Raw genomic sequence first — 18,134 nt, 5'->3', positions numbered from 1 at the left:
CAATAGAATTTTGGTGTTAATGCATGTTAGAGACATGGTATAATGGACTATGCTCATGAAACATACCACACACAAAAAGAATATGCAAAAGGTGTGGCCTAATCTCATTCATACTCATGTTAATTTTTCAATTAACTAGCATTAGGACTTTGAGATGTCATAGGCCAAATGGAATGAATGAATGAAGAAGAGGAATGAGATGAAGAGGGAGGGGGATGGATCAAAACACAAATTGGTCAAAGGAGGACTTTTACCAAATTAATATCATCCATTCATTTTGGGAGATGGAATGTACATTCCATCAATCCCCTAAATCCAATGATATTAATTTGACAAAGTCAAATCAACCTTGACCAAGGCCCAACAATAAGAGTTAAACATAAACAAGTCATCACAATTGGTCAACAAATTTATTTGGCATTTTATTCAAATTAAAATACTAAAATAGTGCATTTAAATTAAATATGGTTTGTCCAATTCCTAAAATCTCATCAAAACACCAAAGAAATGGCCATGAGATTTATCATAGGTCAAACAAGGTCAAAGGACCTTGGAGAAAAAATTTCATAATTTTTGGATATTTAAAAATATTTTTAAACAATTAAAAACAAATTCAAAATCAATTAATTCATGAAAAATATTAATAATGATCCAAAAAATAATTTTAATTCAGAATATGAAAGAGAAAAATATTTGATTTTTTTTGGTGAAAGTCCCATATTTTTTGGATCAATATTGAATTTAATATGAATTATTGAAAATAATGCAATTAAAATGAAAATTAAAATATGAGAAAAAACGTGAACCACTTGATCTCCCTCATTAATTGAGGTGGCAAATCAAGTGGCCAGAAACGCACTATCCACGATGGACATGAGTCAGCGCGCCATAACATTGGTATTTAAAAGGGACGATCGTGATTAAAACAAATGAGATGGATCATATGGCTGTGAGAGATGCCAACACATCGCCGGAGCTGTAGCTCCGGTCTTCTTCTCCGGCGGACCTCACCGGATTGGTCCACCATCAAGCATCACCAAAATTAAAAACAAGGACATGATTTCAAAGTAAAAATGGCACTGAGTTCGAAACTGGCCTCAATTCACTCCAACTCCAAGTATATTGAGAGATACATGGAGTTGAAATTTGAGGTACATGAACTGAGTTGCTTCGATTTGGCCTCAAAGAAACTCAATCTTCTTGCCTACATTGGTAGGACTTCAGATAACCAAAGAATCAATAGAATTGAGCAAGAATTTGAGATAATCGAAGAGATCAAAATTTCTTGAAAATACCTTTAATGGAGGTCTGGATTCAACTGATCTTGATCTTGCTTGTGCTTGATCTCACTCCACTTGCTTGCAGAAGAAGGATTGGATGCTTAAAAGACTGTGGATTCCTGGAGATTTGAATTTCAAAACAGTGGAAATTCAACCTCAAATTCAAATGAATTTCTCAGGTTTATCCTTTGCAAAGTGAGGGTTAGAGATGGGGGATCAAAGTTGGCGCGGATGTCTGTTCATTGCTGAGCATATGAGGCTCTATTTATAGCTAAAACCATTGATATTTGCACACTTGAAATCACTTTCCAAATTTGGTCATTGATGATGCATGGGGGAATGGGCGTGCATAGGCCCATAAAATCATTGCAATAAGTCCACAAATGAATGTTAAATAGTCTGAATTCAGCTTGGATTGCAAGGCAAATGTGTATTTGGATTTGAAGTTTGATCCTTGCCAAGTGATGTCACCATGTTCATGCCATGTGCAGCCTATGCATTCCTTGTCCAAAATGAATGAATTTGAGCTCTTTTGAAAGGTGAGATCAAGAGGAACAACTTTCATGTTCAACACTTTTTCATTTGGAGCTTGGAACTTGGATAAATTTGAGGTGGAAGTTTGGAAATTTTTGACATATCAAACTTTTTCTAAGTGTCAAGCCATATGTCTCAATATTCCACCTTGCTTAACTTTTTATATGAGCTTCAAATGAGAAAAGTGTCTTCATCAAAGTTGCATCTCTTTCAAATAACTTCAAAATGGTAACCAATTTCATGTCATTTGGATTTGAAATGATAGAGTTATGCATTTTTGAAGTTTGGAAAAATCACTTGGTCAATGGTATAGGTCAAAAGTGACCTATAATGTAACCTCATACCACATGCTCAAAAAAGTTGAATTAGCTCCCACTCCAAACATAAAATTTTAATTATACACATTAATTTGATTGTTCAACTTGTAAATATTTCATCTCATAAAAATTGAGCAAGTTATGGCCTTGGGGAGTTGACTTTCAAATTAGGGTTTAGACAAAATGACCTATAATGTTTCAACATAGAAAATATTTTTTAAAGAAAAACTAGCTCTAGGTCTCAACATGAAAGTTGTTTTTAATGTCATTTAGAGTAAGTTTTCTCTTGGAATCATTTTCATATGGTGAAAATTGTAGGAGATAGGGTCTAGGGAGACCCAGTTTTGATCAAATGAATCCATCTGGCCAACCACCATCAACCAACTTGCTAACTTCAAATTCTCTTGACTTTCTTGGCTCATGGTAGATCATATATGCATAAGATGATGAATTTTTAAGTGTCACTTGAGAAATTTGATCAATTGGTGAGATAGCTTGTTGGAGAAGTTACTCAAGATACCTAATCAAACTAGGGTTTCCAAGGCAAATCACCCTCAAACTCTTGAAGAAAACTTGATCAATATAACATGTAGAGAACATTGGGACTCATATATGATGTTCATAACCATTTTTGAATCAATTCTTGGTTGTGATCTTTGTTCATAAGGGTCTCAAACCCTAGATGTGAACTTGATGAATCAATGGAATCATGCCATTCCTACAAAAGAATTAGACAAATGCAAAGCCATATTTTTGGTATTTTGGTTAGTGAAATGATAAAATACAAGTATGATATAATCACAAAGGGCTTGGTGATCTCTCCCAAAATAAACCCAATGAAAGAGGGGTAGGGAGGATGCCAAGATATGATCCCAATGCTAATGCTTATGATGGGATTACATGAGGGATCTTAGGGTCAAAATTAGGGTCTTACATTGCCATTGACACAAATGAGGTCTTAAATGGATGAATTAATGTTTGCCACTTGAATAAAATTTGTAGAGGATCCCAAAAGGCACATTTAACTCAAATAGCCTTGGCATTTGGATAAAAAGTGAAGAAGTTATGGGGTTTGGACCAAAAGTAAGGCATACTTGCAAATTAGGTCAACCACACTTGTACACATTATGCAACTCGATGTTTTCTTACATTCCAAGCCATGATGATGATATAATGAGCAAACCTTGATGAAATCTTGGTTAGGACATGATTGGTCTTGAAGATAGCTTGAAGATTGGGTGATGTGGCTTGTAAATAAACACATGAACCACCATTGGATCACCATGAACCAACTTGCATTTCTCTTGACCCAAAAGACCCTGTTCTTGCCTTGATTTGAAGAATGACCACCTACATGAGTAACAAAAGCAAACAAGAACCATCTCTTAAGGTTAGTTTACAAGCAAAATAAAGGGAAACCCTAGTGTTAAGATACAAACCACAATGTGACCATGCTTGTGATTTCATGATCAAATGCACTGGTCATGCATGATATGGTTTAGATATATGCAAATGAGGTATGCAAAAGAAAAAAGGAAGGTAAATTTTGGGGTATGACAATGAGTTGTTTAAGAGAACCCCTGAGGGGATTCTTCTTAAGTGCCCTGACGAAATGAATATTCAAACACCTCAGTTTAAAAAAATATAGTCATAGAAAGGAATATATCATCCTTCGAACTTGTTGCATGCCCATTTGTTAGTAGGGATTACCAAGATCATCAAATTTGAAGATGATCATACCTCGAAGGAGGCTGCCCTTATAACAACTTATTAGGTGTATAGGGAAAGTGTCTCCAGGTACTCAAGATCCACCCAAGAATAATCATCCACATTTTTCACTGCCATTGACTCTTCCAATCGAGCAAATATTGCATTTGCATTACAAAGTAAATAAGGCGGGCCAACATCAATAGAACCTCGACGAGAAGTGTTTTCCCTAAAAGGCTGAATGGCGCAACCCGTTTCTCGCGAAAATATGTTAGACTAACAAGACCAAATGTATACTCAATGCGAACCAGATAAGCAACACATACGACAATATCACTCGTTTGAAAATCACCTTCATCACCATAAGAATCTATCCCTGAACCAGAATTACCTTGAGGCGTATTTGGGGCGAATGTAGGGAAATTCCGTTTGTAGGGAAGTTCCATAAGTTTAGGGTTATTCACTCTTGTAGACGATGACGACTATTCGCTAGTGAGCTCAAGAGCATCATTTACGGACACAAACCATAGGTTGGCCATCACCATACGTCGATAAAAAACAATGACATACATATATAGGAGAAATGGAGAAAAGACGAAATCACAAATAAATAAACAACATAATGCCTAACTCTTGAGCAAGAAAACTAGTGGCCAAACCTAGAAAGAAGAAGTGAGCATGGAATAACAGGAAAGCAAAAAGAGACCTTAGGAGCAAAACCTAACTTTTACTAGGAAGTCAATTAATAATCAACGACCCAAATCTAAAGTAGGAAAAAGACCCGAAGGTAGTAGGCCAACTGTCTCATAAGAAGCAACAAAGGACCCAAGTACTCAATCATCCTAGGTAGGGAAATCATGTCCTAACCTATACCCATTGGGCCACACGCTTAGAGAAAGGAGCGAAACGTTTCGATGATGGGAAACATTTAATGCAATTGTTCTTCACTACTTTCTCAACTAACTCCAAGCATTTCACTTATAGTTCGAAGCGAACAACATTGTTAGAGGCCAACCACGACTGCTAACGACTTCCTCCGCCCAGTAACGCCCGACAAACCTTATTAAAAATTATTATGGATCGGCCAAAAGCCCAAAAAGCTAAGGCCAAAATTGATGCCAATCCGTTCCAAAGGATCCAAGGTATAAAGTCACGTGACGCGAAATGCAAGGTATACTTTAAGATCTCTACTTTTCACGACACTCATATTTAATTCTGAATTGACTTGAGCGTTAGAGTGTTAACCTTGCAGTTCCACCTCCGCGCCACCATATCAGAAATCAACACCACTGATCCAAGATTCCTCAACACCAACTTTCACCTAATTCTAGTTCCTAAATAGAATATATTCAAATACATAAAAAGAGTCATTTTTTAGTTAACTCATCATTTTACAAAGTTTTACTCAAAATATATGCTATTAATTAAAATTTATAAAAATAAACCAATAATGGAATAAATATGTATAGAAGGAAAATTTTCTTACTTATAAATTAATTAAAAATGTTATTATAAAAATATTTGAAAATGATTATTTTTGTTTATATTAATGAATAAAATATCATACAATTTATTAATTTTTGTTGTCTATTGAAATTATATTATAATTTTATTTGTAATAATTTATAAATCATTATATTTAATAAATATTTTATCAAAATGGATTAATTAGTATCCACAATGTAAAAAGATTTATACTATCGATTCATTACTATCACCTGTTTGCATTACTTTATAAATTTTTAAAATAAATATCAAATTTATTTTAATATCTAACCTATAAGATTAAGTGACGGTATAAAATCCTTTTACACTCTCAGTCATACTCTTAAGTATTTCAATTAATTCTTTATCAAAAGGATATCATTACTAATTTATTAGTTTAGACAATATTAGTATATGATTTATTCATTATCTTGAGATGGAGAGAGAGTATATAGTTTGCTTCATTTCTATTCCAAAGATACTAAACTTGATAGGTTAGGGCAAACAGTAATTCTCTCTCTATAAAACCCTTGTTCGAAAATCTTCTCTCCAAAACCCGCAAATTTCTGCTACTGCTTCACCACGATAATGGATTTGCTCCGATCAAATCTTTCTCGTGTTCGAATTCCGGAGCCAACCAATCGCGTCTACAAGCAAGAGTGCTGCTTGTCTTTCGACACTCCTGTAAATTCTTACCTTCAATCCCATTGTTTTTTTTCACTTCAACAATTTGCTTGATGATTCCGTTATTCTAATTTGAAATTGAAATCGCATTTTTTGTCCACATTTGACTCATCATTGTTGTAAATTTGAAAGACTATGGTTTTGGATTTTTTGTTTTCAGATTTCAGATGGTGGGTTATTCATCGACATGTTTACGTTTCTTGCTTTTGGAAAGGATTACGTTGGTTGGAACTTTGAAAAGACTGGAAATCCTGTTTACTTGCATGTAAAGAAGACTAAGAAGTTGGTTCCAGAAGATAGGCCTTCAAAGAAACCTACTCTCTTGGCTATTGGTGTGTGTTTTATGTCATGGTTAATGTTATATCTTGTTTTAGTTGTTGCTCACTATTGAGTCCTGTTTAGATATACAACTTAATTGAGTATTTATAGCATAAACACTTATGATTAATGCATATGTATAAGCTGTTTCTACAATAAAAGATAAAATAATGTCAAACTGTTTTCACAAGCTATTCCGGAGAGCTCATGGAAACGTCTTGTGAACATATCATAAGCTTTCTCATACAGACTCACAAGTGCGTATGTTAGATAAGTTCATTTAATCCAATCCAAACTATGTGTTTGTTAATGTTACCCATGATAGGTTTTGGCCCATTGGATTCATGGAGTTGTTGGGTTGGTTGTTTTCTGATATTTTAAAACAATTTATGGATAACACAGTTCAATCCAATGTGTTAATTTGTAGGTGTTGATGGGGGATTTGATAACAATGATGCTGAATATGAAGAAACTCATAATATAGTTATATTACCTGACTATGTTTCTCTTTCATTTCCTTCTGTCGAATTGCCGGAGAAGGTATTTGTTGCGTGCTGTTTTTGGTTATTTATTTTTATTAACTGCAGAATTTGATTCATAGAGATAGGCTTGTGCTGTGGAGAAGTTTCATTTCTATATATCATTTGTTGGAAAAAATTCAGGTAAGGTTGGCTGCTGATGCTATATTGCGAGATGCGGGTGCTGAACGGAAGGAGCAAGTTGCATCTTGGACTGCTGATCGGAAACTCGAAAGTGTCTATGCAATGAACTTACAGCAAATTGACAATAGTGTTGTTATTCCTCCATCTGGGTGGAAATGTTCCCAGTGTGACAAGACAGACAATCTTTGGTTAAATCTGACTGATGGAGTGATACTTTGTGGGAGGAAAAATTGGGATGGAAGTGGTGGTAACAACCATGCTGTTGAACATTATAAAAAGACTGGCTACCCACTTGCTGTAAAGCTTGGGACTATTACTGCTGATCTGGAAGCAGCAGGTGACACCCTACCAGCTTATTTTATTTTGACAAGCCTGTGTTTTAAACAGTTTCAATAGCTTACTTGTAGAGCTTGATTTAATCTATTGCCGTTAAAGGTTAATATTAAGCTATATGCTTATTTCTTTGCGCTGAATAGGTATGTTTGTTTCTAAGCTTTGTTTGTTTTATAATGGTCTAGCATTCTAGCCAATCGATTATGCAAGCCTGATTCTTAGTTGTCAAACATAAACATGGAATTTAAGACTAAGGTTAAACGTTGTGATATAAAACACTGTTCTTGTGTAAACGTGCTGAAAAAATGGATTGAATATAACATAGCCAAGAGTATGCCAAACGAATGGTGTAGAAATATACTGACCTTGACCCCATCTATAACACGGGTGACATCACATAAAAAACACCAAATTATAGGGTGATTAAGCTCACAATCCGTATTGTGAGGCTATTGGAGAGGGTAATTGATTAAAAATCAAGACAAGAGAACCCAAGTTGCAAAAAAATAGGTTCTAGATACCATGTTAAATGGGAGAAAACAAAGGTATAATATTGTGAAACAACATGTTTTAAACTGCACCACAAAAACTCTATTGTACAGGCTCTTTGAGAGAATCAATATACAATCACACTATTAACTACTACCTCCGTCACTAATTCTAAGACCCTCTTGAGTTTTTTTCTTGTCCCTTTTTATAAACCCTCTTCACATTTCAAGGTGTATTAGTTATTTTTTTACACATATCCCCCTAATTATATTACATATTTTTGTACAATCAACATTAAATACTCTTACACAAACATTAAATAATTATCTCTCTTAAGGATAAACTTGTAAATTAATACTCTAACCAACTTTCTTAATTCCCGTGTTTTATTCTAGAGGGTCTTATATTTAGGGATGGAGGTAGTATAAGATAACTACAATATCATGTCTATCTTAATTATCTAATATTCCTTATACTCAGAATATATCTTTTACATAAATACTTATCAACAAATGAAAGCATTATAGAATATATTGTAGAGCCCTACCTTATGCGGTTTAGGCGTGTGTGTAGAAAAGTTGTAGAAGCACCGGTAAAAGAGTAAATCAGAAGAATGATCGTCTAATAATTGACGATAAAGGAAACCAAATAAAATTATGTGCTAGGCAATTGCTGAATTTGTTGTCATTTTTGATTGTATCAAGCATAAAACACGATTTTGATGTAGCTAAACTTTATGAAATGAAGTGTTCAGTTTCAAATTCAGCGAGACTATAAATCATCATGCCAATCAAGCTTTAGATAATGACATGGTGTTAAGGAAAAATTCATTTGAACTTCTACTGAATGGAACAACTTGTGCTGTTCTGTTGATTTTGGTTGTCATTTTTAGTGGAACCAAATACCACTACTTTACCTTCCATTCTGTTCTAATTCTGATATGTGCTTAGTATTGCATAAAACTCATGTTCTATTATAGTTGATTTCAACCCATCTACCAAATGCTATCTTAGAGTTGCTTATATTTTGGAAAAGATAACCTTTACCCTTGATAGTTTGAACTCTATACTTCACAATATGTATCGTCAATATAGTGCCAATTTATTTATTTAATTTGCAATGTGTGCTAATTCTGGACAATATATTGTGGCAGTTCAGATGTATTCTCCTATCCGGAGGATGAGAATGTGTTGGACCCACTTTTAGCGCAACATCTGGCATTTTTTGGGATTGATTTCTCATCACTGCAAAAGGTTAATTCTTTATCTTAGATTAGTATTTTCCGTGATAGGCGAATATTTTTTGATAGATTCTTCAAGCATTATTACTTTTGAAATGGGAATTCATTTCTTTAGAATGATTTAGAGCTGAGACGGTGCATCTTAAAAGATATATCGCACCTTTTTCCTTTAAATTTGATGAAGAGGAATTCTAGCGACACTCTCTCTCCAACACTCACTTCTTTATTGGGTGAAACACATGTCTGTCCTACAACTTTATGTGGGACCTATCTCCAAAGTGAGGGACCCACGTGTGTTTCATCAATAAAAGAGTGAGTGTTGGAGAGAGTGTTAAAAAAAGTGTTCTTAGCACTTCTCTTTGATGAATGTTTTATATGGTAGCAAAATATCTGTAAAAGGTATTTTGTAGAACAAAGTTCTGCATTGGACTCTTCCCAATGGTGCAAAATTATATGCTTTATTTTATTTTTTTGGCCTTTTACAAAAGATTATTTAGATAATCTGGGATTGAAACAGTTCAAATTCTCATAGTTCTAGAGCTTGCTCTTTGAAATAAGGAATGCACTTGTTTGGTCAAAGAGACCTATTAATTTTTGGGGTGGTTCTAGGATTATTATTTGCAATTTCCATTACTGTAATTTATTATCTACCACATCTAATCAACGAAATCCAAATAGGAAACTCTCTCCTTTTCAGCCTGAGATATCAGGTTTTTGAGCAAGAGTTAGCATGCAAGTTATTAATGGATGTATAAGCAACTACTTTTGGTGTATTACTCTATAATAGGCCTTTTTTGTAAGAAAGTTTAAATGGATGTTTAAGCAGTACACTTTTGGTGTATTAACTGTCTAAAAGACTTGGTTGAAAGTATGCATTATCATCATTGTGTGTATAATTCTTTTAAATCTCCGCATTCTAATAATCAGACTGAAATGACGACTGCTGAAAAAGAACTCGACCAAAATACCAATTTTGAATGGAATAGAATCCAAGAAAGTGGACAGGAAGTGGAACCAATTTTTGGACCTGGATTTACAGGATTGGTCAATCTTGGAAACAGGTAGAGTTGGTTCTTGTTGATCTATGCTTGTTATAATGTTCTTGTTTGACATTTTATTGCTTACTCATTTTTCTTTCATTCAGTTGTTACCTGGCAGCAACTATGCAAGCTGTATTTTCATCACGATCTTTCTCTTCAAGGTCGGTTCATGTCTCTAATTTTTATTTGAAATGCTTTGGACCCTGTTTGCAGTTTTACTTCAGTATTGTTATGATTGCATCTTAGGTACTATATAAACCAAAGTCTAAAGAAGGCATTTGAGGCGGCTCCTGCTGATCCAACTGTGGATCTCAATATGCAGTTGTAAGAAACTAGATTATTTTAGTATACAGTTGTAAGAAACTAGACTATTTTAATACGATTAAATGCTACTGCTACCCTTTTCTGTTATTCATGTTTTGTTGTTGATGTGTAAATATTCGATGGAATCTGTGCCACTGCAATCTTCTATTTGTGGCATGGTAAGGTAATCATGTATTTGGTTATTAACATCAATAATCCATATCTATAACAGTAGTTATATATTATAGTAGGGCATTCTGTTTGATACATAAAAGAAAATGTTATTAATAACGTGGTGCTTTAAAACTGAATTTTATTTTTAGGTAAAATTTCATAAGGGAAATATATTGATTATTCCTATTTTATCCTAGGACGAAATTGGCACATGGTTTACTATCTGGCAAATATTCTGTTCCTCAATTTGAGGTAAGTACCAGTATCGACACATCTCTTGAAAGTTTGCTTAGAGTCTTCATTATTTTTTATATTACATTCTCTCTTCCAGAATGATGAGGACAAAAACGTTGCAATTGCAACCACTCCTACATCCGCGGTAAGCTTTCTTGAACTTTGTTGACTAAATTCCTTGCTGACTTGTATCATCATGAATGCTTAAGTTTTATATATTGAAGGAATTTCTCAGTGAGCAACAGTTTATCCTTGAGTGTTTTTTTTGGGGTGGGGGGATATTCTGTACCAGCTTGGGAAATGAAATAAGTTTTTTAGATGAGATTTGATCACAATGGTTTTGAATATGTTGCAATCGTTTTGGTTGACGACTTCAAGTGTCACTTGATAAAGTAACAGATTTATGCCATTGACTATCCTCACATTTTCATATACTCTATGCTTCATCTTATTTTTATTGTTTTCTGTGACCATTTTGTCTCCTATTTTCAAACATTAGGTGCAGGAAGGGATACCACCACGTATGTTCAAAGCTTTAGTAGCTGCCAGCCATCCGGAATTTTCATCTATGAGACAACAGGTATCTTTATCAACTTTTTATTATCTCAACATGAATTAAATTTGCAAGTAGCGCACGATAATATGTCTTTTGACTAGTCATTGTCCACAGTCTTTGTGAACTCAATTGGAAATGTAGTCTTAAGCTTAGCATATATGGAAAATATAAAATTTTCACTTGAGCCTTAGTATATAGCCATCCGAGCCATAAACCAGTGGAAGATCAAAGAAAATATCAATTGATGCCGGAAGCATTTCAGCCATGGATTTGTTTGGTTTTCTTACCGTTATTATTATAAAATTTTGGTGTTCTAATATTTGCTTTTGGTTACTAGTAAGCTGTAGTAGATAATTATAAATGTTTTGATTCAACAAAAGTGGTTCCCATCCATACTCAAATTTTAGTGATGGCATTTCTTTGCTTTCTCTTCTAACCATTTGATTGCAAATGAATGTTAGGATGCTTTAGAATTTTTCCTTCATTTTCTTGACCAAGTGGAACGAGCTAATGCTGGGGAAACTGAACTGGATCCTGCAAGGAGTTTCAAGTTTGGTGTTGAAGATCGAATTTTGTGTTCATCCGGAAAAGTTGCATATAATAGAAGGAATGACTACATTCTTTCTCTGAATATCCCATTGCATGAAGCAACTAATAAAGGTTGGATTTTGTTACAAATTTTGTCAAACTGAGAAATCTCAGGGTTTTGTATTTAATTCTTACATATTTATTTTTTTGAGAAATTTCAGAAGAGTTGGAATTGTTTCACAAACTGAAAGCAGAAAAGCTTTCTGAAGGAAAAGAAGTGTAAGTTCACATCTAGGAATCTTAATATTTCTTTCATTTGCGGCCACCAAGCTTTGCTTATTATATTTATTTATTGTGATAGGTCTGGTGATGAGATTGTACGTCCAAGGGTGCCTTTAGAAGCTTGCCTAGCAAGCTTCTCATCTCCCGAGGAGATACATGATTTTTACAGCACTGCTTTGCAAGCGAAGACAACAGCGGTGAAGTAAGCAATTTTCTGAATTCCTAAGCTGTGTTAAATTATAATACTGTGCATGGTGGTTCATTTTGTATGGAAGTAAATAGGTTATTTTTTGGTTTCATGAGAAATGTAGGGTTTGTTTGGTATGGGTAAATGTTTTCTGTTTTTATTATTTGTTTTCACTTTCAATAATAAAAAAGTCAGCTTGGCTATTTTGGTTTGAGAAAATATTCTGTTTTCACTTTTGAAAATTGCTACATTATTTTTATTCTGTATTTGTTTTCTGTTTTTATTATTTGTTTTCACTTTCAATAATAAAAATGTCAGCTTGGCTATTTTGGTTTGAGAAATATTCTGTTTTCACTTTTGAAAATTGCTACATTATTTTTATTCTGTATTTGTTTTCAAAGATTTGTATTGGAAAAATGAAAATATAAACGTTTTCTCAAACCAAACAGTTTCTCAGTCTTGTAAAACCATTGTCTTTAGCGAGTAGATGACAACCAAGTGTAGCATTTTTTATACTGAAAATGTCTATTAAATAACCATTTTGATGCCAAAACACAATATAATCTGTAGATCGGCTGGTCTGACATCATTCCCTGATTACCTGGTGTTGCACATGCGGAAGTTTGTTATGGAAGAAGGATGGGTACCTAAAAAACTCGGTACTTGTTATAGTCACTGATTCTATTCTTCTAGATTATTCTTATTCGACATTGTTGTCATTAAGATTTTTTGTTCTTTCAGATGTATATGTCGATGTTCCTGATATCATAGATATCAGTCATATGCGTAGCAAAGGTCATCAACCTGGGGAAGAGCTTCTACCAGATGGGGGTACGTAGGTTATTTTGGTTCTGGAGATAATAAAGATTCAAGTTGGGTCGCCGAGTCCTTAATAGACTCTATATAGTAACATTTTTCATTAGTTGGTTCTCTACCATCTCACTAGTGGATTTTGCTCAATTGAGATGTCAAGGGACCAAGTTTTTGAGTGGTTGCTCACGTTGATAATATAATTTTGCGTTTCCACACATGCTTCTAATCCAGAAAAAAAGAAGATTTTCTACACCAACCGTTTTAATGTGTTTGCAACTGAACTGTGTTCACTTCTTTTATTTATGAATGCATAGTATACAACTAAGAGCACTGTCAACCTTTTGATTTTTTGCAAGGGTATTTCAGATAACTACAAATTCTGACATTCATCAGTTTCTGTGATAGTTATTGTCTTATGTTATGTGGGCTAGTGCTTTTTTTCAGCTATTAATGTTGAATTTTAAATTTTGAATTTGTTTTCTGTGTTGCACAGTACCCACCGAGGATGATTCAGAAACACCTTTAGCCAATGAAGACATTGTTTCCCAACTGGTTTCTATGGGCTTTCACCTTATTCATTGTCAAAAAGCTGCTATAAATACATCAAATGCTGGAGTAGAAGAGGCAATGAATTGGTTACTATCTCACATGGATGATCCAGGTATCTTTGTTTTCTATATTACGAAAAGAATTAACCTCTATATGCAGGAAATAATGAAGTATATTTGTCTATTAGATATCGATGCTCCTATTTCTAAAGGGCGTGGCTCTGAAAGTGTTGACCAGTCAAAAGTTGATACCCTAATATCATTTGGATTTCAAGACGACGTTGCTCGAAAGGCGCTGAAAGCGTCGGTAATTTTCTCACTTTACATTCTCCTATTTGTCTTGGGTATGCTGGGATACATTGTCCAGAGATGTCTTATCTAAATGGAAATAATTGCTCTGCAGGGTGGTGACATAGAGAAAGCAACAGACTGGATCTTTAGCAATCCCGATGCATCTGTTTCCAACATGGATGCTACTGCATCCAACACTACATCTGGTCCAAATGATGCTGACTTACCCGATGGAGGAGGAAGTGAGTTGCTTTCATTTCTTAATTACTTTTGTTATTCATGAATTATCACTTACTAGTCAGCCAAAATTTTACCGATACCAGTCTTGGTTAATGTTATTATATTTTATCCGAACTTATGAATCTCTCTCAATATGCCTTTCCACAGAATATCGACTAATGGGAATTGTTAGCCACATTGGAACCTCAACGCATTGTGGTCACTATGTTGCTCACATCTTAAAAGACGGTAGATGGGTTATTTTTAACGACAACAAGGTAGGCGCTTCCATCAATCCTCCCAAGGACATGGGCTATCTTTACTTTTTTGAGAGGCTTAACTCGAATTAGATTGTGTGTCAAGAATCAAACTCTGAATATTTCAACTGTGTTGAGAGTGAGAGGCACACTGTGTTCTAAAATGGCACAACCTGTTACCTACTTGTGCTGATGGGTGTGTCTTGGTTGCTTGTTAAACAACCCTCATTGGCTGCCTCTAACTTTTTTCCCGGGTTCGCCAGAAACACACCATGTTAGGAAGTCATGATATTGATCTTTACAGAAAAAAAGAAATTGCAATTCCGGTGTTGCACTACATTTATAGGTCTGTTTTATGATAAAACATCATGACATCGATTGATAATTACAGCGATCTCATCAAATAGGATAATGATTTTAAAAATATAACAATTTTAAAGGGTTTAATGGTGATGATCCGACAAGGTAAAAAAGTTTTATACTGTCATCTAATAGGAATATATCATTTTGTCATGTTATAAAAGTAGTTAAAAATTTTCACTCTGATTTGGTCATTTTGCCATGTTATAAAAGTAGTTAAAAATTTTCACTCTGATTTTTGATTTGGTTGAATGCATGATCGTTATTAGTTGACAGTGTAAAATCACTTATTTTCTCATTTAAAATACAATTTTGAATGTAAAAATGTTAAAATTTTTGACTTTTCTTCTAACCATCTATAAAAGTAATGGAAACTGGCGATATATAATAATTAATTTCATTTTAAATTAGGGATGTAAATTTGGGATGCGGTGGCTTTTAAATGCCGTGGTAAGTATACAAGAAAATCTCACTTTTAAATATCCAAGAAAATCTCAAAATCTTAAGAAATTATTGATTTTTTAAATTTAATTAATGGCATGAAAATAATTAATTAATCTGTGATTCAGAAGTATTGAGTTGTATGTGTCTTTTAACATATGTTACTTAGAGAAAGAATTAAAATTGGATGAATCAAATTTGTGAACAAATATAAAAAAGTTAAAATTATAACTAAGCCTTAATTAATATTAGCAGGAAAGCCGTGTGTATTTGTATTGTTGTTTTTATATTTGAGTAAATCATGTTATTTAATTGTTATTTTGTTTAATACGAAGAAGATTCAATAAGGTCATTTATACATAATATTATTTTTTATTTGAATTATATAAAAGAAATTATAACAAAAAATACTATCTATTAAAAATATTAAACAGTTTGATATTTTTCTTAATATAATGATTTATTAATTTATATGTAGATGAATTGATATTTATTAGTTTAATTTAATCTATTAATTTTTATTATTTTACTTGTTTCAACTATGGTAGAGTATTCTCAATTTGTAATAGAAATTTTTAGGATACAATATGGTATACATTATATAAAATGTATTTTCTTTTTATTAGAGTTTTTATAATCTTAATAAATATTTAATTTATAATTTAGATATTTAAAATTGAACTGAATTAAATCGTATAAAATTGGATTGGATTGAATCAGATTTTTTTATCCAACCATTTAAAATTGAACTGAATTGTGAGTAAATTTATCTTTAAATCGGATGAGTTTTTATCTTAAAATAGATACAAATCGAATCTCGAACGTACAAAAATTAAATTGAAAAAGAAGAAGGTAGTAATTAGAGTCATCAAAGAATTTTAGCATACTAGAGGAAAATGCTTATTAGTAAGAAAACGTAAAAACAAAAAATGCAAGAATAAATCACAATTATTCATTATCATTACTATCCCATGATCTCTATTGAATGGAAATTAAATTTAAATTAAATTTAAAATTCACCTCTAAAATTGTGATATGTATGCATTTTTGCATTTCTTCTTCAAATTGTTTCCTATTAAATGCACTACTCAAATATAAATGCGTTAGAACTTAGAAGAAATGGGAGAGGTATTGCATGTGCAAATGTATACATTTTTTAAAATATTTTTTATGAGAAAAAAAATTAAACCATTAATTAAATATGATGGTGTATTTTTTTATGCTTGAAGACAAGTTACTTAGGTGCCCAGCCATCTCTCATATCTCTTAATCATATCCAGAATGAAAGAATTCCTCTAAAAGACTTATAAAAGACTTCTTATAAAATACTCATTGAAAGACTCCTTACCTCACTCACTAGACCTACCATTTCTTTTGTTGTGCAAAACATAAGTCAGTTCATATCAAAGCCCTGGACCCCTAAGTTCAATACAACAATCACTATTCTCAGATCCCTCAAATCATCACCAGGAAAACACATTTTCTAGTATAGCACCGTTCCAATTAAACTTCATGACTTTGCAGATTCTGATTGGGAAATATGTATTGATTATAGGAAGTATATTACATGTTATTGTGTCTTCTTAAGAACTTCACTCATCTCTTGAAAATCTAAGAAGTAAAATACAGTCTGAAGGTCCTCAACTAAGGCATAGTACCAAACTCTTCCTTTTCTCACATGTGAACTTCAATGGCTTCACAATCTAATCCTGAATCTGCTTCATATTTCCTCAACCTTCTTCGAACTATTGTGAAAATAGTTCAACTATATACCTAAGACATAACCCTACCTTTCATAAAAGAATCAAACATATTGAAATTAGGCATGACAACATAATCCATGCCCGCAGGTACACACCCGAATCCGTCCCGAATTTGCTGGGGAAAATCCGTTTTGACTGAGCTTAGATTCGGGTTTGAATTTTCTCCGATTATAAAATATGGAGACAAGTCGGATAATAAGGACATTAGTACCCACCCTAAATCCGTTCGCGGACCCGCCACATTTATTTTATTACGTGCTTTATCATTTTAGTTTTGATAATTTAGAATATTAAATATGTGATTAATGTTTTTATATTTTGATTTGTATTTATTATTTAAAATATTTGAAATGTATTTTATTATTTTATTATTTGTAATGTAATTTTATTTTAGAAAAATAAATATTTTTATTTTAAAAAAATGATTTCACTAAATAGATGGTGGCGTGACGAGGATACCCAAACCTAACATGAACCCCGTTTGTGACGAGTTTGAGTTTTCATTCTCCATCCCCAGTGAGTTTGGGGCGGGGAACGAGTATTGTTTTGAGATTCAGGTTTGTGTTTGAGGGAGGTGAAAACTGTCTCCGCCTCGCCCCGTTGCCATGCCTAATTGAAATAGTCTGTCATGTTATTCAAGAGCAAATCCAAAAATAAGTTAATCCTTCTTCTATCTGCCAGTGGTTTTGTTTCGTTCTAGAACTAGAAATAACGTGAAGATCAAAAGTGATGGTGATATGAGTTTCCAGCGCGATGAGGAGGGGACTGACTTGCAAGTAACACTCTAACCCTCAAGTTAGTATGCGCGAAAAGAGTGAATTTGAAACTTGTTACCTGAATTGACACATTCTCTATATATCATAGAGGAAATAACTAACTTGCTATTAGTTAGGAGTGAATTGCGGAGAACCGTTGCATGCGCTTGTAGTTTAGCTTCTCTATGATCATTAGGAGGAGAGTCCTCGTGTGTTGAGAAAGATTCTAGAAATATTGCAATTCCTTTAGGGTGGTTGGTCGGAGTCGCTATGGTTGGCCGAATACAATTGCTCCCCAATCTCGTGTCTATGCATAAAAAGGAAATGGTATGCT

General features: G+C 33.4%; 1 protein-coding gene across 1 annotated transcript; it reads left to right on the top strand.

The window, feature by feature from the left end:
- Positions 1-5,759: 5,759 nt before the first annotated feature.
- On the top strand, positions 5,760-14,820 carry LOC127086425 (ubiquitin carboxyl-terminal hydrolase 14). Its single transcript, XM_051027189.1, has 20 exons — positions 5,760-6,007; positions 6,168-6,339; positions 6,753-6,865; positions 6,988-7,324; positions 8,968-9,062; positions 9,977-10,110; positions 10,194-10,250; positions 10,336-10,413; positions 10,764-10,818; positions 10,898-10,945; positions 11,300-11,380; positions 11,818-12,016; positions 12,106-12,163; positions 12,246-12,368; positions 12,924-13,012; positions 13,095-13,184; positions 13,660-13,827; positions 13,903-14,021; positions 14,118-14,247; positions 14,393-14,820. The coding sequence occupies exons 1-20, from the start codon at positions 5,912-5,914 to the stop codon at positions 14,572-14,574; spliced, it is 2,424 nt and encodes an 807-aa protein (XP_050883146.1). The 5' UTR covers positions 5,760-5,911; the 3' UTR covers positions 14,575-14,820.
- The last annotated feature ends 3,314 nt before the right edge of the window (positions 14,821-18,134 follow it).

This window comes from Lathyrus oleraceus, chromosome 5 (assembly GCF_024323335.1).
Source record: "Lathyrus oleraceus cultivar Zhongwan6 chromosome 5, CAAS_Psat_ZW6_1.0, whole genome shotgun sequence".
NCBI classification, from domain to species: Eukaryota; Viridiplantae; Streptophyta; class Magnoliopsida; order Fabales; family Fabaceae; genus Lathyrus; species Lathyrus oleraceus.
This window is presented reverse-complemented; position numbering and strand designations above follow the sequence as displayed.

Bases quoted from the DNA above. Each gene is read 5' to 3' on its own strand.
- LOC127086425 (XM_051027189.1), top strand. From the start codon at position 5,912: ATGGATTTGCTCCGATCAAATCTTTCTCGTGTTCGAATTCCGGAGCCA. The intron at 10,819-10,897 runs GTAAGTACCAGT...TCTCTCTTCCAG, and splicing joins ATTCTGTTCCTCAATTTGAG to AATGATGAGGACAAAAACGT. The intron at 13,013-13,094 runs GTACTTGTTATA...TTGTTCTTTCAG, and splicing joins ATGGGTACCTAAAAAACTCG to ATGTATATGTCGATGTTCCT.